Raw genomic sequence first — 25,387 nt, 5'->3', positions numbered from 1 at the left:
CTGCCCTCGAACACCCCTGTAGGAGTGTTGCCCATCAACTCCACCCTATACTGTGACAGAGAGCGCAACAGAAGTGTTGCACCCAAACCCCCGTAGATTATTTCTGGAGGAAAGTGCACTGAATAAACTTTTGTGTCTAATTAGACTCCTCATCACAACAATCTTAGAAAATATTAATCATATAATAATATTTGAGACTACTTAATTTTGATTCGTAGTTATAGGATTACAATAGTACTAATAATAAAAATCCATCTATATAGGTATTTATACAACATTTGTCAAATAATCCAAAATAAATTGTCTCTGACATTTCTGAAAGCAAATAATACGTAATTTTACGACCTTAACTGCTTCTAGGACCTGAGCAACTGAAAGAAATGGATCAGTCGATGATGGCATGGATGAACATGCAAAACCAGCAACAGAGCACATTACAAAATCATCCTCAGAACCAGCAGAATAGTCAGCCATGGACATCTCAATTCCACTTTTTTAAGGCAAGTTTCTTCATCTTTACCATTTCTGTTGTAGAACATCTCAGTGATATATGATTGAAAAATTTCCTTTTATAGTCAAAGATGTACAAGAATGTAGGACACAATGTTGGGTATTTGCGTGTTTGGATATTTATAAACACAATTGTACCAGCGAAAAAGGATTGCTTATATTGTTGGCATTGTCGAAAGTCCACAGTAATGTAAGAGACCATTTTCGGGTTTTATGAAAGGTAGCTCTCGTGGAGGAACATCCATATTTACGGGTATTGTAAAATTTTACAAGAACAGGAGCAAGTATATTTGGGGTATTGGATAAATTTCACAAGAACGCGCATGTTCTCGGTATTGTAGAAAATCTACCGCAATAGGGATTTTATCTGTAGTGCAGGAACTGTTTCTTATTGAGCTCTCTCTCGCGTGCATATTTTAGGATTTGTAGAAAATCTACTGCGATAGGGATAGTTGGTGTATTGCAAAAATTCTACTGGAACAAGTATATTTGGGGCACAAACATGTTCCTGATTGAGTGATACAATTATGTTTCTATATAGAGGTAGAGTTCTATGTTACAGCATATACTTACGGGGGATCGGACAAAAATTATGAAATGGAAAAATATTTGTTTTTATGCCTGCAAGCAGTTTCATTATTCAAACTTCAACCTTCCTAACTTTGCATAGTTGTTTGGCCTGTTGGCCTTAAAGGCTTTTGTGTTTACGGTGTTTGTTTTGTTGTAATGCTTGTGTTTACGTTGTTTCTTGATTCTATTAATATTCAGGTCTAGGTCCTTGTTACAGAAGGCCCATGTTTTGACCATCCATATCTATAATATAACTAAAGCATGCACTTTTTATTTATTGGTAATCATCGTGACAATTCAGAGTCTTTATATTATTAAATATTACATTGTTAATATAGTGATGCAAGAGCACGAAATAAAAGGGGGTGTGGAGAAAAAAAAATTGGAGAGAGAAAGTGACAAAAATTAGAGAAAAAATAATAAAAAAAATAATAAAAAAGAAAAAAGAGGGGAAAGAGGAATTTCTATTTTCAAGGTGCATAAGTGGCGAAATAGAAAAATAGTTGTCATTCCATTTATCGAGGTGTGTAGGTGGAATTCTATAAATTAGTGGAAAGTTCCTTAAATCATGCATTTAATATTTGTTGGGCCACATGGTGATGCTTTGTTGTACTTGGCCAGGAATTTAATATTTGTTATAAGGTAGTTACATTTACCTTTTATCCTACATTGGTTGTGTTTGTAACATCTTGGGTGGTAAGTGCCTATTTAAGCAAGGCATATGAGCATTTGTAATCAAACTCTCAAGGTGTGATCTTTTCTTTGTAGAAGCATTGAAGATGGAGTAGTTGAGTGAGTGAAGTTTTCTTAAGTGTCTGGACAGAGCGCTGAATGTGAGGTAGTTTACACGTGGATCTTGGGTAAAGTTTGAGAAGAGCTAGTAGCTGCAGCTTGGGAAACAAGGAGATTGCTTGGCAGGTTTGCGAGCACAAGTTTAGATCTTCCTTGTAGGTTTATACCAGAGTGTGGATTTGAACTAGCTAAGGTTTGGGTTGGATCTTGAGGAATCTTGCAGAACTATTACTTGCTTTGTATTTGGCCGTAACCGGGAAGGCCTTACAGCCCAACACATTCCATGTAATCAGTTATTTTATGAATAAAGAGTTGTGATTTGGTATTAGATCTTGCTTTGTTGTTGTGTTTCCATTGTGTGGTTATTTGCTGGGGGCTAGGACATCTCCATTGGGGATTGTCTTGCCTTGCACTTCATCAGATGGTATTAAAGAACAGTCGTTCTTGAGCGTGTAGACAAATCATTGAAGCTAAGGCAATTTGCATTAGGACCTTGGGTCGAGAGGAGTTGATCTGAAAAGATTTTGATTTGGTTAATATGGTGGTGGATTGTTCTTTCTGGAGTCCTAGATAACTTAGTTGTGAGGTGATAGATCGTGGTTCTGAGTTACAATTGCAGAGGACTTACAGATGTTTTGATGGTTGCAAAGATGGAAGGTTGATCTTGTTGAAGCATGATCATAGAGAGTTTGTGTGATGTGTATTACAGATCTATGTTCTTGGACTTGTGATTTGTTCCTGGTTGTTTGTGCGAGGTGGCAGGTTGCGATCTGACTTGTAGAACTGTTTGGGTTTTTCACAAGGAGTGTGGGAAGGATTTGTTGCAGAGGGTTTGCGAAGATCTTGGAAGATGGCTTTGAGATGATTGGACCTTGGGATGATTGCAAATCTCCGTGATGTGGTGGAGAAGGGGCTTTCAAAGATGTCATCTTGGTTGGAAGCTAGATTAATTGATCGAGTTAAGGAAGGAATGGTTGAGTTTTGTAGATGTTTATGGAGCTGGAGTCTACCAATCCGAAAGAGAGTTGTCTGGCTGGTTAGAAGACTTGTTCAAGAGAGAAGAGGGCATGGCAAGGTCAAGGTGAAGGTTGGTTTTGTTGATCAGTTTGTGGAGTCTGATGTGAAACCTGCAGAGCAACTTGAGGCTATTGCTGAGGATATTCCTAACCTTGTTGATGCTGGGATGGAGATTGGTTTTCATGATCAGTTGGTTGAGTCTGACATGGAAATTGTAGAGCACTTGGTCGTGGATGATCTAGTTGTTGTTGGTGATGAGTTATGCGTTGTAGAGCATCTTGTTGCGAGTAATGAGATTGCTGGTATTGAGAGTTTGGCATATGTTTCTAAGGAGTTACCTATTGTTGGTAATATGGTTGATATGGATGTTGCTACTGATGTGGATTTGGATGTTGCTAATGTGTTTGAGGATCTATATGATACTATGGATCTCTGTGCTCCTGATTTGCCTGAGTTACATGGATTGTTGGCGAAGTATTATCTTTAGTTTGTTCTTGGGAGTGAGCATGTTGATTGGGTTGCTGAAATTCATTTGATTTAGATGTTCGCACGGATGAAGCCGAGATGGTTGGTGTACAAATTTGTTCTTTTGTCTGGGATGGATTGGAAGCCTTTGGTGAAGATGAAGGTGGTTGCGGATCTTTCTTTTGACATCGAAGTATGGGACATACTTTTCTATCTACCTGGGGAGTCTGATGTAGGAGCATCTTGCATCACGAAATAAAAGAGGGTGTGAAAAAAAAAAGTGGAGGAGAGAGAGAGTAACGAAAATTAGAGGAAAAATAATACAAAATTAAAAAAAAGAAAAAGAGGGGAAAAAGGAATTTCTATTTTCAAGGTGCATAAGTGGCATGAATAGAAAAATAGTTGTCATTCCATTTATTAAGGTGTGTAGGTGGAATTCTAGAAGTTTGTGGAAAGTTCCTTAAATCATGCATTTAATATTTGTTGGGCCACATGGTGGTGCTTAGTTGTACTTGGATGGGAATTTAATATTTGTTATAAGGTAGTTACTTTTACCTTTTATCCTACATTTGTCGTGTTTGTAACATCTTGGGTGTTAAGTGCCTATTTAAGCAAGGCATATGAGCATGTAATCAAGCTCTCAAGGTGTGATCTCTTCTTAGTAGAAGCATGGAAGATGGAGTAGCTGAGTGAGCAAAGTTTTCCTAAGTGTGTGGATAGAGCACTGAATGTGAGGCAACTTACATGTGGATCTTTGGTAAAGTTTGAGAAGGGCTAATAGCTACGGTTTGGGAAACAAGGAGATTGCTTGGTGGGCTTGCGAGCACAAGTTTAGATCTTACTTGGAGGTTTCTACTAGAGTGTGGATTTGGACTAGCTAGAGTTTGGGTTGGATCTTGAGGGATCTTGCAGAACTATTACTTGCTTTGTATTTGGTTGTAATTGGGAAGGCCTTACAGCCCGACACATTGCATTTAGTTAGTTATTTAATGAATAAAGAGTTTTGATTTGGTATTAGATCTTGCATTCTTGTTGTGTTTCTGCTATGTGGTTATTTGCGGGGGGCTAGGACATCTCCTTTGGGGATTCTCCTACCTTGCACTGCGTCATATAGATAGTTTTGTTAGATAAAATATAATTGCTGGTTAAAGCAGCCACTTCAAAAGTTTTAGAAGTTGTTGCCTTTGGGAAGAGTGTGCTAACTTGGCAAGCTTTGACTTTGAAAGTGTGTTTTGTTTAGGTCTGTGGATTTCTATGAAGTGTGCATGGGCTTTTTTGGGGGGGCTGGAATTGGCGTTTGTGCAAGAATGGTCATGAGGTCAAGTCTTATAAATCACTCTTGGCATGTAATGGAGCTTCCATTTAGGTACAAGTATGAAGGATTCTGGTTCTCTAGGAGAATGTATTTTTCTAATTACTTTGGCAAAAATGTAGTCAGGGTCCTAATGATTTCATTTTCTTTTTCGTTAGTTGGATCTAGACTAAATCAAATTTGTTCACTTGGCAAATCTAGTAGAAGGCATATAGAGGCAAATTTAGATAACTCTATACAAAGTGGGTAGTTTGATTTATATGCATTGATTAAAAACTTCTGTCAAAAGGAAAGGTTGTGCCTTCTTGTGGATTTATTTACTTATGGAGACATTTTTTAGCATCTCAACTTTGAATTTAGGCACCTTAGTAAGCATGGGTTAGCGTTTGAGTCCTAAACCCCATTGACTCAAAATAAAAAGTGATAGATATTGGTACTAGAGTGATTACAAAATCTTTTAATTTTTTTATTTTCTTAAATGAAGTAGGGCAGAAGGGTGGGAGGAGAAAAGGGTCTTCATATTGAATGAATGAATGAAAGATTTTAATAATGTCTGTGAGGCCGAAGTAGCCTATGAGTAGCACACTCCCAAAATAGGGTGTCAAAACCTTAAACATTTTGTGACATCCTCTTTAAATCAGCTCTTCTGCAATGAATTTTGATCACTAGGTTTATTGTTCTGTCTAGTTATGTTTCTTCAAATAGAGTACTTAAGTCATGCTCGACATTGATTTTTGTGTACTGTTGATGTGAGTTTTATTTCACTACAATATGCATAATCAAATATCCAACGTTTCGAGGAGAAACATCAAACACTCAATCCTCTCTTGAATAAGGTCACTTTTTATTCTAAGCTTGCAAAGTAAGATCATGAAATGACTTCAAGGTTCCATTAATTGTGGATACTCACTCGGTGAGATAATGTGATTTGTTGGGAATCACCTAGAGGACTTGTGCTATTTATTCAATGGATATCAATCATTTGCACTTTTGAAGACTATCTTTGCAATGTGCAAAGAAAATATAATATTGATATTTCAACTTCCACTTCAACTAATGCTTAAACTTGCTAACTTCAACTACTTCTACTCCTAACTGTGAATGCAAAGAATCATGGATGTGTTAGAAATAGGGAACGATGAGAGGAGGGGTTGAATCAGTGTTCCACAAACTTTTGCCCAACTATGGATATTATTAATAATCTTTAAACTTGCATAGATGATCAAACTAAAAAGTAAACATAAGCATAATACAATGAAACTCATAACACCATAATTTGTTAACTAGGGAAACCTAGGCCAAGGGAAAACTCTGGTGGGAATGGTACCCACAAAATGATCCACTAATCAAAACTATCTTGTGAAAGATACTGACCCTGTTAGGAGTCTATTACATTTGTGGAGGCCTTGTTAGAAGTCTCAACCCTGTTAGGAGTTGGTACAATACAAAAAAGTGCAAGAAGAGCCCATTGCTCAAACATGCATATGTAATTGTACAATGTTTATCTATGAGACAGAGACAAAAACCTTTTTCTGTGCTGATATCTTCAATATCTGATCAGTCTTTGTAGTTCCTGTTCAAAATTGTACATACAATTGCTCTTCTTTGTTCTGATATATAATTCACATCTATTACAATCATATAGAGTGTTAAATCTTGAGCTTAGAAAATAAAGACGATAAATAGCGATAAGGAAAAACCGAAATAGAAAACACCAACTCCAGGAATACCTTGGGAAAACCCTTTTGGAATGAAGGGAAAAACCCAACCACAACAAAATATCATTTAATTGATCATAAAATTTAACTATACAATGTCTATCGCTTAATGCAATATATATAACTTAAAGAGAGACTCTTCACATTTCAACTAAAGGTCTCTTCAATTTCCTAAAACGTAGCTCTTTATTACAATTCTTTGTATTTCCATGCCTTAACGCATGTTGAATTGACTCATGTCATTATGTTTAATATTACAATTTAAGCATAAGTGTCCTTTTCAGCTGAAGGTGACTATAACAGTAATAATGTCCATATTTCCAGAGATAAAGATCTCTATTGCAACAACAATCTCCAACATCCCCTCTTAGCGAGTGAGAGATCTTTAGCTGATTAATCACACAAGGTTGCAATCAAAATGTCCATGGTAAAATCTAATCTTATGGATCTTGTAAAATTCATGGAATCACTCAATATGATAGACCTTTAACAATTACGCATAATCATGGAATCACTCAACATGATAGACCTAAACTAATTACTCATAATCATGGAATTACACAACATGATAGATTTGTAAGAATCCCAGTTAAGCCTTTAATCATGGATTCTCTCTGCGTGAATTGTCATGGAATTACTCAACATGACATAAAATTCCCATCACAAATTCTCTCCACGTGATGTCATCATGGATTCTCTCCACATGATGATCACTTCTAGAGTGAAAGAGTTATCATAGCTGATTCTTACAATCTTATTTATTCACTCGAGAATATAAATAAGCATAAAGCAATAAGACTTAGCTCCATTTAAGTCTCAAATTTTGCAAATACCACAAATATTAAAAGCATAAATGAGAATGATGGTGATTCCATAAGCACTCCTTAATTATTAAGCCTTTTTTTGAAGCTAAAACATCTCCCTTTTAATCATTGCTTTTCTTGTTGCATCTTACAATGAAGAGAGATTAGTAAACCGATCTATCATATAAGGAGATGAATACTGAAAGAAAAACACTATTGCTAGCTATATAAAATATAGAGTTCATCTCTATTCTGGTGCCGGTCCATCCTCTTGCAACTTCATAAAATTTATCTTCTTTTAATACTAGTTAAACACAAAGTATTTAAAGAATTCTGGTTTCACCTTGAAACACGCAAAAATTATTTCCAGTTACTGGTCCAATGAGCTAAGATATTTTAGCTTCTCATGATTTACCAACCCTTAGTGTTGCTTGAATGATCAATTGATCAAGCATTAATCACTTGGTGAGGCAGATTACAAACACCAACTCTTGACCTTGTCTCAACAACTACGACAAAAAATCTGACAGAGAATGATTGCAATCTTCTACAAATTGTCGAACAAATGGAAATGAGATTTTTGAACCAAGCACGATATAGAATAGCTGATGGCTAGAAGAGTGATTCTCAAATTGACAAACACCCAGACGATCAATATGCCACCAACAAAAGATTGTTGTGGTTTTGAAAGCGCATATTTACCACACCCTTCCTCACACAAACTGATGCCAAGAGTATATCTTCGACACACATCAAGGGTATCTTCTATGATGCTCATGTGGCATCCGACCTGGTATAACTGGCATAATTTCCTTCATGACCAAATTCCACAAACTCTTGTGCTATACAGTCCTCCTCAAAACACATAATTTTGACAAAGTTGGAGCATGATAACATTATCCAAACGCTTGAACAGGAGGCATTTTGCCAGTATGACCGCACCTGTGATGAAAAGAAGCTTTCACGTACCTATTGAACTCCCACGAGTTACACAAACGATTCACACTCTCTTGACTCTCTATTCTTGTGCATGAAACAACAACTTGCGAAGGAAGCGTAAACAAAGGCGATAAAATAAATGAAGCTTCAAACACAACTTGATTCATCACTTGACCCATACAATCCATGCTTGATGGAAACAAGGAACAACCTACACATAAGACTTTAGATGGAAAATAATGAACCATATTTCTCTGCATAACAACAAAGAACACACCCAACGACATGGAATATTAAAGGATAGAACCAACGCAAACCTAGACTGCCAACACACACATCAAGAATTGTAAAAGAAAGAATCCCATGACACAGAGGCAGAGGTGAGCAAATAAAACTTAATCACATGTTGAAAAGAAATTGCATAAAGCGATTAAAATCTAAAACTGATAGCACAAGAAAACAACTACACATAGATGGGTGCCAAATAAAAAACTTGCAATAACAAATAATACGATACTATCTAACAATACGACACCACAAAAAGGCAATACTACACTACAAAAAGGAGGAAATCACCCCAAAAAGACGAACTCAAACACACAGATAAAGATCCAAGGAAGAGTATCAAATTGTGACTTCATATGATCAAAAGAAGATATCTGATCAAATTATCATTTCTGTGGCACTTTAGATCTACGATTAGCTCATGATTAAAAAATATGCTCGATGAATGAAGAAAATAGTGCACAAATGCTTAAAGTGAATAGACAATTACAAAAGTCTTGAACTATCTCTACAATCACAAGCACTAAACTGCATCGAGGGTCATAGAGAATGATGAAGACACATCTCATATCCTCTCTTGCAGTTCTGAACTTTTTTTTTCCTTAGAGACTTGATATACACTAATAATCAAAGTAAACCTCTTTTTCTATTATCCAACCTAGTTTTGATACCATGTTAAATCTTGAGCCCAGAAAATAAAGATAATAAATAGCAATAAGGAAAAATCAAAACAAAAAACATCAACACTAGATATACCATGGGAAAATCCCTCTAGAATGAAGGGAAAAACCCACCCACACAATGAAATATCATTTCATTGATCATAAAATTCAAGTGTACAATGCCTATCGCTTGATGCGATATATATAACTTAAAGAGAGACTCTTCACATTCCAACCGAAGGTCTCTTCAATTTCCTAAAATGTAACTCTTTATTACAACTCTTCGTATTTTCATGCCTTAACGCATGTTGAATGACACAAAAGTGTCCTTTTCAGCGGAAGGTGACTATAACGGTAATATCGTCCATATTTCCAGAGATAAATATATCTGTCGTAGCTACAATCTCCAACATCATATCTATAATTCACTCTGTTCTATATATATTTTGCATCTATTACAGTCATAGAGAGTGCCAAAATAAGCAGCATATCATTACAATACAATGCCATACTTCGCATAACAAAATTCCTTTCCTTTAAACCAAAAAGTTTGTCCTTTCAGCCTTGTGCTGCTTGATACTTTGCTAAATCTTTAAATTATATTCTTTCATGTCTGGGTTAACATCTAGGATGTCCTCTGAACCTCATTAAGTTATTATTTTGGCAAACCAAAATAATCCCTTAATCAAAATGCCATTATACTACTGTTTGCATTGTTCTGTCCAGGCAACCCGAAACTGATAAATCTGCCATAACTCTTGCAAAACCTAATATTATCCTTAGTGCTCTTACACGTGCTGTATACTGACAGTACTACCCTCCCTTAAGTGTGCAAGTCTCCAAGAGCTTCCAATGAAGTGCGCCAAACCAAAACTAATTGACTGTCACTATTTACCTTTTTCACACTTAGACAATTTTATACTTTATCTTTCACAAAAAGTTCTGCCATCTCAAAATAAACTATATGTTGCCATAAATGACAACCTTGGCACTTTACATTAGCCAAATTGCTAACAATTTCCCCCTTTGGCATTGATGGAAACATATGTGAAAAATTGGCTAAGTAACAAAATTTTAAAATTGCAAAACTGTGGCCTTGTCAAAATTTCAAAAGAATGTGGATCATTTGTATTGGCAATACCATACCATCTTCTACATACTATACTCCCCCTTAGATTATGCTCTAACTTATATCTCCTTTATACAATCTTTACAATGCATAATACCTAAATTTTTAAATTTTTTTAACCATTACTCTCTCCCTTTGACAATGACAAAGGCGTGCGAAAATTTTCTATACAAGTCAAAACTTTGTTATCTTCACCTAAAGTTCTTCAATGTCATGTCCCCTTTCTAGCGACATGACTTCTACCATAGATTTGCCTATCATTGACTCTCGTAGGCAAATAATTTTGGAGAGAGAGTCATTCTGTTGCCGGAATATTACATTTTTGCTCTCGGAGAATTATAATTCAGTAAGTGGGGCCTATTTGTTCTAATATCAAATTGAGATTGCACTTTTAATTTTATAAAGTTATTTATTTAATTTTATAAAGTTAATTAATAATAAAGTGCATTATAATAAGAAATGTTCTAGAAGCTTCTAGTGACTTCTTAAAAAAGTAAATAAATAGAGAGCAGGGGGCACCCATTGGAGGCAAGCGGTTTTGTGGATTCGACTTCTATTTCAATTGGAGCAATTTGTAGTCATTTGGTCTGCAAATTCTCTCAAATTATCCTTGGAAACGAAAAACTTCCATGGGTAAGCAATTTTGAGGATGTGGAATATCATCCGAATTATTGCAATCTGGAAGTGATATTGCAGTCACTTCAACAAGGCGGAAATCTGTGGCCTAAGGCCAAGTGGGAGATTCTTGCATTATCGATTGATTGAGGAGAATGAATTGACATCCATCAAATTATTGCAGAATTATAAGAATTCGAAAGGAAGCCAGGGAGAGGGATTAATTGGTATCAGACAAAAATTCGATTCAGGTCACAGGTTTGAGGGTTTAATTTGGAGGTGATTACAAGCAACGATTTATTTCCTAATAAGCAAAATCTGCGTCTCCCGAGCCAGGCAATATTTTTGCTGGAAGCCTAGTAAATATCACAGGGTCGAAGATCGGCGGGTGTTTGTATTGTTTCCTTGCGAAGGATTATTGGCGAGTTTCAGGCCAGACAGGAAATAATCTGCCACGCGATTTGAGTAAAGACTCAAGCGATTATAATGTTCAAGACGGCAACCATGCCAAACGCTCGTTCTGACCACAGTCTGGGTCATTATCGACGGGTAATCGAGGGCATTTCTTGCGAGTCTGGACAGTCCCAACGACGAGCTTACGCATTATGAAATGCGTTTGTTAATTTCCGCGGTAGAAACTGGGCGTTGTTTGATCCGATATCTACTGTCAACTCCAGCAAGTTTGGCGTCTCATGATTATCCAGGTTTTAATATGTCTCTTTCAAATTAAAAGAGGAAAAGGACTATAGTTTGGTATATTGAGAGTTGAAGAAACTATTACACTGCTTGTTGTTTGAACATTGCAAAAAAATTGCTATTTCCATTAGAGTTGTACAAGTCAATCTCTGAATGCTGATAATAATCAATTTTTCCAAAATATTGTTAGTATTTACTGCACTAGTTTAATTCATTTATTTGGTGGATTGTTTCAAACAACATATTTCCCACATTTTTGGTTGCATGCTAAGTGATTAACGAATTGTCCAAAAAATTCAATTTGGATAACCCTTAGAGTAAGGATCATCACATTCAAGCTGATTGATTCTCCAATAGACTCATGTAATTTGAAAAGTTCTTCGTGAGATTGGCAAAATCAGTCTCCCAAGAACTCCGTACTGCATGTGCTATGCTGGTGACTCCACATAAGGCATAAGATACTACCTCTGCTGCATTTAGATCTGAATAGGCAAATTTGTCATATGGCTCCTTTGCTTCTAATAAAGTGTCCAATTGTTTCTTGCCTTATCATCCTGAAGTAGAACAACTCATCGCTAATTGTGTGCTCAAATGTAATGATCTTTTCATCTGATTTCTTTAACTCTTCACTCATCTTTTCCAATTCATTATCATTCTCTGATGGCCTTTGAAATATTTTGAGTATGTTTATGTGCTTAGCCACATTTTGCATAAAAGTCTTTTCCCTAAGAATTACATGTTGTTAACTATTTTATGCAAACATCTAGAACTGTTTTGTCATTCCTTATGTTCTCATAGTTCTCATAGACACTGCTGAATAATTTGGCTTCATGTTCTGTCTGCACTTTGGTATTTCTACTTCTACTAGAGTAGAGAAATGATTATCAAATTCTTCAATTATTTTCTTTGCCCTATTTTCAATGTTCTGCTCAGCAATTCTAGAGGAAAAGATAATGTGCTTTTTAGTTTTTCAATGGTTACCTCAAGCAATCTCTATGCATTTTTACTCATCTTTCCCGATTCCTCTGCAATCTTCCCAATAGAAAATGCAGATAGCTGAATGTATTTCTGAATTCCCATGTTCCCAGAAAACATGTTTGTGACATCTTCTGGCAAGTCTAAAAGTAATGCTTCAAAGGGTGACTTTTAAGTACTGGCTGGAGTTGTATCAGTTGCCTTTGTAGGTGTCTGCAATACTGTGATATGTGATTCCTTCCTGATTCCATTTCCTTTCTGAATTTGAGCCTCAGATGTGGTTTGCTGCACATTCATTATCTCTTTCTTTTCTTGCTCCTTTTCTTTCTGCCTTTACTCTTTCTTGTCCTCCTTTTCTTTTTCTCCTTCTTTCTTCTCCTCTTGAGATCCTTGTATTAGAGAATTGGTGTCTGCTCTCTCAATTGTGGGTGCTGATACTGTCAAGCTTTGATAGCGTCAAGTCAAAAGTAATCCCTTAAAAGTTTCCTCTCTACGTTGAACACTTAGGTTCTGATGACCTATAATTTCTTTTACTTCAGTATGATCTTTCCCATCATCTTTTTCTTCACTGCTAGAGTAATCTACAACATTGTCACTGACCAAATTGCCAACTGAAAACTCCGAGTAATCTATAAAGGTGTAACGCCTTGCTATGGAACCCAAAATAAATTAACCTAAAGTTTCACTAAGTTTGCCAAACTTTTTTTTTGAAAGATAATAACTTAACAACAACAAATATAATATAGTGGAAGCAATAACATACACATAAACACATACCATAAAACAAATTACAATTCTTAAGAGTCCCATGATGTTGAATCACATTTAAGTTTAATAAATGCTAAAACCTATATATAACACATCCATATTAAAGAATAACTACAATTACTAATCCATTTAAATAATATACAATTATCTCGAATTCCACTTGGCAATAATCAGAATGCACAATCATCCACTATACAAGTCACAGGGTATGAAAGGCTCAAAGAATATACATCATAAAATAGATTAAACCATCTCTTAAGATCCATGAATTAAAATACAATACAACAGGTATAACCATCCATCATAGTACACAAGAATAGAATGAAAGGAAATACGGAACAAGGAACTCCAACCACGACATCAAACTATCGAATCTCAATGGTAAAAGTAAAAAACATTACCACCCGACCTTGTGGTAACCGAAAAAGGGTCCGCTTCCACCGCGCTGAGGAGATAGTCTCAAGTCCCAAACATGATAACAATCCCAAAAATCAAAAGTAACATCCAGGTCAAGGAAAACTTGAAAGTAATCTAACTCAAGGTACCAAGACACAGATGACATCTAAACCCAAAGGCAACAATGACACATAAAAAATCTACCATATAAGTGGGCAAGTGTCATCCCATGAGCCAACTCTAAGGTTACCCTGGTAGCCTGATTGGACTCTGGTCCCCCTAGTGACTATGCGGCACTAGTATCTTTTTGTATTGACAAGGCATACTAACGAAGCAAGGTCGCAGCCAAGCATCCTCTCTACCCCCATCCTAGCCTGTACTAGCACTAGAGGCATGGGCGAGGAAAACAATGACTCTTATTAATTCATTTTACTCTCTTTTAATGAAATGTTATCACTTATTAAAATAGCCTACAATGGGTTACCCATGCAGCCTCTTTAGGGCTTCAACGTCCATTGCAAGCCACTTCCCGACATCACATACAGATAACCTACCCTAAGCTCAGTAAAAGAAAAAAGTCTCATACGACCATAAACCACACATCAATTCTTAAACAAGCAACTGGAAATTATTGAAATATCACTGATGAAAATTATAGCTTTCATCAATACAATTGTCTTAACAGAATTGATCCAAAATCAAGTACACATATACAAAATCATAACATCACATGACATCACCAAAACAAATCGCATAATCACCTTAGTCATATACAAGCAATTGGGAAGCAATCCAAAAATAACTGATTGAAGACTCAAATATTATAACAGAAAAGTCATATCATTCACTTCAATTCTACACAAGAGAAACTGGAAAGCAATAACCACCAACAACTCAAACTCATCATAGAACACACATGACACATCGCCATGGTTGGGTATAAAAGATCATAACCAAAATAAGCCATATCATCATCACAAAAGAAAACTCCCAAGCCTCTGGTAAACATCCTGATTTGGTCAAACACTAAGTCAAACCCAAAACCCACAACAGTAAACCACACGTCACATAAAGCATATGCAAAAGTAACTTTCAAAATTCATTCGGTTTTGGAAACACACAAGTTCATTTTATTACTATAGGTTTCCAAGTTCTCATTTTCATTTTCAAACACAAAGATTCAATAACAATCAAGGTTTCAATTTCACTTATTCAAGTATTAGAATCACTAGGGTTTTCAAGACCAAAACAACCTCAAACACTCAACAAATTCTAACCTGAAACATTTCTCTAAAAATATAATTTTGAAAAAAAAATATTAATCCAATTTAAAAAATTAAAAAAATACTTTTACAACAACCTCACAATTAAATATTATTATTAAAATTTTATTAACTATTATTAAATTATTAATACTAATAATTATTTAATTAATAATATAATAATATATTATTTATTAATAATAATAATTATTAAATTAACTAATATAATAATATTAATAAAAATAATAAAAATATTATTATTAATTTATAATTACTATTTACTATATATATATAAACTTTTAAAAAATAAAACAAATCGCAATTTATGAAATGCGATAAGAATCGCATAGTCCCACATATAGAAAGCTGCTTGCATCTTGGTTGCCAATGATAGTTGCTGCTACGACATCTGGTAAAGGGGAAGGAAGAAAGATGGGGGTGTTGGTAGGAATGTCATTGCCTTGTTTCCCTTTATATATATATATATATGTATGTATGTATTCTTAAAATAAAACAATACCAGTGAAAACAACGACCCCCGTTATCGCAGTATACAATCGTAGAGTTCAAAAATTGTTTAATATTAAAACAAAAAAAAAAATCCTTTCACAATAAAGTTTACAATTTCAATTACAAATATATATATTTTAAATCAAATTACATAATATATATGATAGGAAGATATGAACCACCAACGAATTTACATAGTAAATTCTGATTTCTTTACTAAACCATTCCTGTATTGAAATTTATCAAATTGCGAAACTATAAAATCTACCAAACAAGGGTTTTCAATCCTTCCATTTAATTATAGATGCTTTTGAGCATGAAGAGCGATAAAACACAAACGAGGGTTTCTAATTTTCAATTCGTATACAGATGTTTCTGAAAACGATGAACAACCAAATTCACACGCAATGTTTTCAAATCATCAAATTGCTTATATAGGTTTCTGAAAACAAAGAAAAATAAATATGCAAAAAAGGGTTTCAATCTAGAGGAATTCTGAAAATAGAAACACAATAGACATGGAGAAGATAGGAATTCAAAGAATGGAAAATCACTGTACAAATAAACCCACAAGATTGTACCTGAATCTAATGCTAATATGACAAATGCACAGAGCATGCAAACAATTCCCTTTTTCTGAAACCGTTCTCCGAAATCGCTCCTCCAAAACCCCTCTTTTTTGAGAAATGAACTCGAAATTGCTAATAAAGATTTTTTCCCCAAATTTAGAACTTTGATTGTGCAATCACGCGAAAAACCCTTTACTTTTATTATTTAATTATACTTAAATTTTCATGCACAACCTTTTGCCATTTAAAAATATCTTTATTAAATAATTTTCTCTCTCTTTAATTAATTCTCGAGACATTTTTGATAAAAATATTTATTAACTTTTTTTATTTTTTACAAAAAGAGGGGTAAACATTTATTCAATCAAAATCAAGTTACAAAGCAAAAGCCCAAAGCCCAAGACAACACTACATACTCCTGTCTTCCACTAACAATTGCTCAAAGTTCTCAAAATACTTAGAAGGTAACTCATCCCTACCTCTAATATCCCATCTACCGACATTTTCTGAAGCCCACTTTGCCAAACAATCTGCCACTGTGTTCCATTTGCTAAAAAGTCCAAGGAGCTACAAAGACTAAGAATTTGTCTGGCCAAAGAGGCAAGTTGCCAACTAACATCCTCCAAGTTCTGCTTATTCAACATATCCACAACAATCTGGGAGTCAGACTCACAGATGATCTTCTTCCACCCTAAAGAGCATCCATGCTCAACAACGATCTTAATAGCAAGGGCCTCCATCAGATTATTAGAATGTTGACCCTTGTAAATACAGAAGAGAAAAACAACATCACCATCATTACCTCTACCTATTGCCCCAATACTAGCATGACAAGGGTTCCCCCGAGAAGAGCCATCCGTATTTATCTTGAAGATCCTAGCTGGAGGGGGTGTCCACCTCCTAACCTGACAAACTCGTTGCTTAACAGGGCGAGATCTTTTTCCAAGAGTGCATCCTTGACTGTTATCCCCCAAATTCAGATTCCTCACAATAACTTGATCACTAGGATCTATGGTTATAGACATATCACACTTTGCAAAAATAGTCTCCTGAAGCCTATTAAGAATCACCTTCCAGAGTTGAAAGCTTCCTGATTTGGAATCACAAAAAATTCTATGATTCCGTTCTAGCCAAAGATTCCAGAGAATGAAAATTGGCCCAACCATCCAGGCAACCTGCAAGAAAGGAGTCTTCATTGGAGGTCTACCCAAACTGTCCCAAAAATCAATTAGAGAAGTAGCATGAATACAACCCTGACACTAAGCTTCCCACCATCTATGCCATATCTCCCTCGAAAAGGGGTAGAGAAAAAACAAGTGGGAGGCAATTTCCTCGTTGTGCGAACAAAGAAAGCAAACAGAGGGACCCTGAAAACCTCGTTTGCGAAGGTTCTCCCAAGTGAGACTTTTCTTCTGAGCGAACAACCATAAGAAAAAATTACATTTGGGCCAAGAAAAGTTTCTCCAAACCTTCTTCCACCACTGCACTTCATCTGGACCATGTAAGTTCCTATCAAGTGTAGCATATCCTTGAGCCACAATAAATTTACCTTTTGGGCTAGGACTCCAAGCCAGAATGTCTCTCTCATTGAGGGAACTACAAAACCTACTCTCCAAAGCTTTAGAAAGGAGGGCCCGATCCTCATCAGAGCCACCAACAGGCCACTCTTGAGAATCCTTCCAACAAGTCACCTCCACCTGACCCAAATGCTTGACAGTCTTAAAATGTTCGACCTTAAACCATCCAGCATTAGTAAAAGTATGACAAAGAGGCCGAAGATGGGGATAGCTAGAGAGAATGGGAGGATGGCCGTCCCAAGAGTCCTGCCAAAATAGAGCCTCCGAACCTCTGTTGCAAATCTAGAAGAGACCCGCCTTAACTAGTTGGGCTCCTTTCTTAAGAGTGTCCCAAATACAAGAGCCTTTACCCACCAAAGGAAGCCGTAGCACATCAGAGCAATCAGCTCCAAGGAAGTACTTATGGGTAAGAATCTTGGCCTAGTCTTGATCCTGATTGTTGCACCATCTCCAGTATAGCTTTGCAGCCAAAGTTGTGGCAACAAGAGCCATCGATTTGAGACCAAGGCCACCCGCATGCTTTGGCCTATATACAGACTCCCACTTGACCAGACACCGCTTCGAGGATAGAAGGCTACTATACCAAAGGAATTGCCGAGATAAAGCATCAAAGTCCCTCACAAAGTTAGAGGGGGGGACCTGAACACAACACCTGTAAATGGGGATGAGATGTTCCTTACTCGAAAGGCCACTAAAAGAACCAATATTGTATTGTGATAACTTGTCAAAACTTGGTATGCAACTGACAATTGGGTGAGGATGTGATGTCTTAACAATTTCACTGAATTAAGTAGCTATTCAAAAAAAGTAATAACAGTAGCTTCAACCATATTCGGAAAAGGAAATCTCTTTGCAATTCTTATTAGAAATTGAACAAATAATAATAGTGTCTGATTCAATTCTGAACTTAGTTTTTCAAACAATGAGAACAATGACATTAAGAACCTGGAATTTCCTTGCTTCCATGGATTTTGCCTGACTGTAATGCTGCTGTTGAGATTTACTATCGATCCGGTTTGTATCAATCTGTCCTTCGCAACCTGGTGAATAATGCCGTTGCTGTTAGATTAATCCCAAGCTGCCGCACTGTTTTTTATTTGCTCCAATTATTATGTCGAACTGTCCTGGGCATGAGTTACCACTGCGTTCTGCAATTAGAACCCACGATTAGGGTTGTAACATCGTCCTTGGCCTGATTTCTGTTTCGCTGTATTTTGTGCGATTTTTATTAATATTCTCACCCTTCCAAATGGCGCCCAAACTGATGAGAACTGAGTTCACCTGGTGTCAAGATAGTTAGTGCTCTAGATCGCATGCAATTTAGAACCGTTATGTTAGACTAAAATTTACTGTCCGCCCTCTTCAATGTGGATTCCGGAATTACGACTGAGCCCGCGATTTTTTCTTGGGTCAAGTAAATAATCTAAGACACTTTCAATCACTAATTTCACTAATTCCTCCGACCAGACTCCATTGATGTTGCGTCTCAATCTTCAGAGTAAATCGACGCTCATGAATGCTCCATCAACAAAAAACAAAAGGTGCCTCTGCTGTTACGGGTTGGTATGAGGGATTTCCTCTGTAAGCCTTGGTTTCCTTTCTTAAATTCAACTGTTGCCTCCAATCAAATCCTTCACTGCTAACAGACTTCAATGTAACGGACCTCAAAATTGGCCTTAGGCCACAGATTTCTGCCCTGGTGAAGTGACTGTAATATCACCTCCAATTTGCAATAATTCAGGTGATATTCCACACCCTCAAAATTGCTTACCAATGGGAGTTTTCATTCCCAAAGATAATTTGAGAATTTGCAGACCAATGACTACAAATTGCTCCAACTGGAATAGAAGTCAAATCCACAAAACCGCTTGTGCCAATGGGTGCCTCATGTCCTCTATTTATTCACTTTTTGAGAAGTAACTGGAAACTTCCAGAATTGTCTTTTATTATTAATTAACTTTATAAAATTAAATGAATAACTTTATAAAGTTAAAAGTACAATCTCAATTTGACATTAGAACAAGTAGGCCCCACTTACTGAATCCGAGAGCAAGAATGTAATCATCTAGAAATAGAATGACTCTCTCTCCAAAATCATTTGCCTATGAGAGTCAATAATAGGCAAATCTCCGATAGAAGTTATGTCGCTAGAAAGGGGACATGACAGTCCGCCCTTGCTGAAATTGCTTGTCCTCAAGCAATCTCAAAGCTGGATGCTGCAAAATTGTTTCATTTTCCCAAGTGGCATCTTCAACTGGTTGATCTTTCCATTTAACCAAATATTCTCTGATTACCCTTCTGCGGAGCTATTTTTCCCTGCTTTCCAAAATGAATTCCGGCACTGAGATCAATTTCCCTTCATTATCCAAGGGAGGTAATACTGCAGAAGGTATCACATTCTGTCCCAACGCCTTTTTGAGGCGCGATACATGGAACACATTATACACTTTGCTATTTGCTGGAAGCTCAAGCTCAGAAGCCAATTCCCCTATTCGCCTGGTGATTCTGAAAGGCCCATAATACCTAGGCTTAAGCTTCTCTGTCCCACTCTTTTTGAGAGTTGATTGTCGAAATGGCTGAAGCATGAGGTAAACCATGTCACCCACCTCAAAGCTTCTCTCAGTTCTCTTCTGATCTGCATATTGCTTATATTGATTCTGTGCCTGAGCGATATTATCCCGAAGAGTGCTAATAATGTCTTTACTCTCTTGAATAAAATTCCCGGCACGTGGAACCCGAACATCCCCCATCAACAAGTCAATGAAGCTCGGTGCATCATACCCATATAATGCTTGAAAAGGTGTCATCTGGATTGACATGTGGAAAGTGGTATTGTAACAATATTCACACAAATAAATCCATCTTACCCATGCCTTCTGCTGATCAGCCACGTAATTCCTCAAGTAGCCTTCCACCCACTTGTTTACTATCTCCGTTTGTCCATCAGTCTGCGGGTGATAACTAGTACTGGGTGTGAGCTCAGTGCCACATAATCGAAACACTTCCTTCCAGAAATGACTCAAGAATCTACTATCCCTGTCACCGACAATACTATGGGGTATCCCATGTAACCTGAAAACCTCTCTGAAGAAAACTTCAGCTACTTGTACTGCTGTATAAGTAGTGGTGATGGGAAAGAAGTGAGCATATTTCGTTAGTCTTTCCACCACCACATAAAGGCAATCACGTCCCTGAGCCTTGGGCAACCCTGTGATGAAATCCATGGATATGCATTCCCACTTTTGATTTGGGATGGGAAGTGGCTGTAGGAGTCCTGCTGGGAAGGTGTGTTCTTGTTTATTCTGCTGGCAAACAGGACACACGAACATACTGCAATATATCCGTCTTGAGTCCTTTCCATGTAAACCGTTCTCGCACCTGTCTATATGTTTTAAAGTACCCAGGATGACCAGCTATGGGTGAATCATGAAGAGCCCGCATAATAGACCGTTTCACCTTCGATCCTAGGACTAAAAAGATCCTGCTCTTATAAATGATCAAGTCATCCACAAGTGAATACCTGGTATCAACAATTGTTCCATCAACTATTCCAGATGCCCAAGAGTCTCTAGCATACTCTGCAACAATCAAATGCTTCCAATCCTCAGAGATCTCAACCATCGCATTAAGATGCGGCCTGCGTGACAAGGCGTCTGCTACCACATTCTGAGTTCCCCTAACATATGATATATCGAAGTCGTATGCCTGCAGCTTACTCACCCATTTCTGCTGTCTATCATTGAGATCTCTCTGCCCAAGGAAATGTCTCAGACTGTTGTGGTCAGTTTTTATACAAAACTTACCACCTACTAAATACTGCCTGAACTTAGCTAATGCATGCATGATAGCTAACATCTCCTTGTCGTAAATGCTGAATGATTTCTCTGGTCCACGGAGTTTCCTGCTCTCATATGCAATAGGGTGTTTGTTCTGCATCAAAACAGCCCCAATACCATCTCCTGAGGCATCACACTGAAGTTCAAATGGCTTCGAGAAATCGGGCAATGCTAGTATCGGGCATGAAGTGATCTCCTTAAATCTGTCAAAACAAGCCCGTGCTTTTGTTGTCCAAACAAAAGCTCCCATGTTTAGCAAATCTGTCATAGGAGCTGCATGTCGTGAATATCCGCAAACAAATCTGCGATAGAAGCCACATAAACCAAGGAATCCTCTCAGCTGGGTCAGGTTCTCAGGAATAGGCCACTCCACAATAGCACGAATCTTATCAGGATCCATCCGTACTCCTTCTCTATTGATAATATGACCTAAGTATAATAACTCAGTCATGCCCAAACCACATTTGGACTCTTTAGCATACAAGGACTCTGCTTGCAAGGTACTCAGTACTGTCTCTAAATGCTCCATATGCTCATGCCATGTTCGACTATAGACCAAGATATCATCAAAGAAAACTAACACAAACTTCCTTAGCTGATGATGGAAGACCTTATTCATGGTGGACTGGAAGGTAGCTGGTGCATTGGTCAACCTGAATGGCATCACTACAAATTCAAAGTGCCCACAATGACATCTGAAAGTAGTTTTCTCTATGTCCTGTTCTCTGACTCTAATCTGGTGGTAACCGGATCTCAAATCAATCTTACTAAAGTAGCATGCCCCATGTAGTTCATCTATTAGCTCATCAATCCGTGGAATAGGATATCTATTCTTAATGGTTTTCTTATTCAGCATCCTGTAATCTATGCACATCCGTAATGAACCATCTTTCTTCTTTACCAAAACTACTGAAGAAGCAAAAGGAGACTTACTAGGTCGGATGTGTCCCATCGCGAGAAGCTCCTTGATGGTTTTCTCTATTTCATCTTTGAGCCTCTTGGGATGCCTGTATGGAGTGATCATAACTGGTTTAGCCCCCTCTTCTAATTCGATGATGTGCTCAATCCCTCTATCAGGTGGTGTACCAGGTGGAATATCGTTGAATACCTTACTATACTTTTCCCTCAAAATCTGGATATCTGGATGATATTCTGTCTTCTGTTGTTCCTCTTTTGTTGGCATGAGAGCACACATGGCTGCCCATTCAATGTCATTATGTCTCACCAATCTTTCCAATCGTCTGAGAGAGATAGTTCGGATGTCACTATTCCGGATAGCTCTCAACACATGCTGCTTCCCATCTACCTCAAATTTGATCTCCATGTCCTTGAGTCAGAAAGTGACCTCACCCAATAAACGTAACCATGTCATACCCAAAACGATATCCAAGTCGCCCATACTGACTACATGGTAATCTGCTTTAAACTCATAATTATTCAGGCGTAAAGGCATGTCTGTAACCATCCTGTTACACTTAAGAGTGTAACCATCAGCAACCTGTACTCGGAGACCCTCAAACTCTTTTGTCTTGATACCACGGCGCTTAACCAGACGGGCATCAATGAAATTGTGCGTAGCACCTGTATCGACCAATGTAATCACCTTCTGTCCTGCTAGAACACCTCGTAACCTAAAAGATCCCTCCTGTTGGATACTTGACAGACACCCTTGCTGTAAATGTAACTCAGTTTCCTCCTTTTGCTCTGAATTTCTTGTTTCTCCTTCAGGTTCTGAACTACTGTGATCATCCTCATTTTCCGTACTGTCAGAATCTAATCCTTCGTAATATGCCCACATAACTCTGTTGGCTTTTCCTTTAGATCTCAAAGGACAATCATGATCTTTGTCATATGGACCTTTGCAATAGAAGCATAGTTTCTTTCTGCGCAAATCGTTTAATGCTTCTGCATCCAGGGGTGTAGTAGATTTTCCTTTGGTATCAATACTCTTCCTTTTATTCTTATCAAACTTCTTATTGTCTTTGAAAGAAGTAGTATTTCTGGAAGTGAACCTACTAGCTGGTGCTGTAAGCTCCATACTTCATGCCTTCCTCATAGCCTCCTGGAGTGTTGGTGGATCAAATGCCTTAATCCACCCCTTGAGGGGTTCAGACAATCCTTCTGTGAATAGAATAACCAGCCGTCTCTCAGACACATCCTGTACCATAACTGACAACCTCTGAAATTCACTAATATAGACCTCCAAGTTGCCAGACTGTCTCAACTGTGCAAGGTCGCGAAAATAAATCTCTGGATCCTTCTTATCAAAACGCTCAACCAATCTATCCACAAAGTCCTGGTAGGATGTCACCTGATTGTGCTGCAAAGTAACCATCCCTTGTGACCACCAGTCATGAGCTGTGCCTTCCAAATGCAAGGTGGCGTACCTGATGGCATCGATCTCAGACATAGGCCTTAATGCTAGGAAGGTATCCAACTTATGAACCCAAGTTTGCGCTGTCATCTGACCACTACCATCGAAAGATGGTAAAGTGAGTTTGCTAACAGCTCGCTGCAACTCACTATCATGACTTCCTCTAGACCTCCTATTCTGACGGCTGCTCCTCATATGCTCTCTCCTTTGGTTCAGATAGCGGTCAAAGTTCAATAGTTCTCGTGCATGCAGGGTAATGCTTGCCATTCAGCAGTAGCAGCTCTGAGATCATCCTGAAAATCATCCGGCAATTCGTCCTCTCCTATCTCCTGAGCTTCCTCCCTTAGGAAAGTGGGACGAGTAGGCCTGTTTGCTGTCCATGATCTGCGCCTAGGAGCACCCTGTGAGCCTGCCACACTTCTATTATCATGATCAGGTGTACCTCTTCCTTGTTCCTGAAACCTGGGCTGAACAACTCTCTCCATTATGGTGGTCAAAGCTTGTAGTGACTGAGCTATTTCTTGCTGTCCGGTAGTCATGATTCTGTAAAACTCTCTGGTTTCATCGTCATCAACTCTGTGAAATCTAGGTGGACTCTGTGACTATCTCTCACCCATATTTCTGCGCTTAAATATTGTTCTCCTGCGAATATAATATCTGGAATAGGGTTGCATAAAATATTCTACCCAACAGGATGGCAGGAATACTGCTCTGATACCAGTGAGATGTTCCTTACTCGAAAGGCCACTAAAAGAACCAATATTGTATTGTGATAACTTGTCAAAACTTGGTATGCAACTGACAATTGGGTGAGGATGTGATGTCTTAACAATTTCACTGAATTAAGTAGCTATTCAAAAAAAGTAATAACAGTAGCTTCAACCATATTCGGAAAAGGAAATCTCTTTGCAATTCTTATTAGAAATTGAACAAATAATAACAGTGTCTGATTCAATTCTGAACTTAGTTTTTCAAACAATGAGAACAATGACATTAAGAACCTGGAATTTCCTTGCTTCCATGGATTTTGCGTGACTGTAATGCTGCTGTTGAGATTTACTATCGATCCGGTTTGTATCAATCTGTCCTTCGCAACTTGGTGAATAATGCCGTTGCCGTTAGATTAATCCCAAGCTGCCGCACTGTTTTTTATTTGCTCCAATTATTATGTCGAACTGTCCTGGGCATGAGTTACCACTGCGTTCTGCAATTAGAACCCATGATTAGGGTTGTAACATCGTCCTTGGCCTGATTTCTGTTTCGCTGTATTTTGTGCGATTTTTATTAATATTCTCACCCTTCCAAATGACGCCCAAATTGATGAGAACTGAGTTCACCCAGCGTGAAGATAGTGCTCTAGATCGCATGCAATTTAGAACCGTTATGTGAGCCTAAAATTTACTGTCCGCCCTCTTCAATGTGGATTCCGGAATTACGACTGAGCCCGCTTTTTTTTCTTGGGTCAAGTAAATAATCTAAGACACTTTCAATCACTGATTTCACTAATTCCTCCGGCTAGACTCCATTGATGTTGCGTCTCAATCTTCAGAGTAAATCGACGCTTATGAATGCTCCATCAACAAAAAACAAAAGGTGCCTCTGCTGTT

General features: G+C 37.6%; 1 protein-coding gene across 1 annotated transcript in view; it reads left to right on the top strand.

The window, feature by feature from the left end:
* The first annotated feature begins 273 nt into the window (after positions 1 to 273).
* Positions 274 to 25,387, top strand: part of LOC149528301 (mediator of RNA polymerase II transcription subunit 9-like) — a 206,242-nt gene continuing 181,128 nt past the window's right edge. Inside the window, exon 1 of the mRNA XM_089810587.1 lies at positions 274 to 500. Coding sequence (XP_089666713.1) covers positions 381 to 500 — 120 coding nt within the window. The 5' untranslated portion in view covers positions 274 to 380. The remainder of the gene's footprint in view (positions 501 to 25,387) is intronic.

This window comes from Cupressus sempervirens, chromosome 11 (genome assembly GCF_028749045.1).
Source record: "Cupressus sempervirens isolate cs-2001-9-10 chromosome 11, ASM2874904v1, whole genome shotgun sequence".
In the NCBI taxonomy this organism is placed as follows: Eukaryota; Viridiplantae; Streptophyta; class Pinopsida; order Cupressales; family Cupressaceae; genus Cupressus; species Cupressus sempervirens.
Note: the sequence above shows the minus strand (reverse complement) of the source record. Positions and strands in the feature narration are given on the sequence as shown.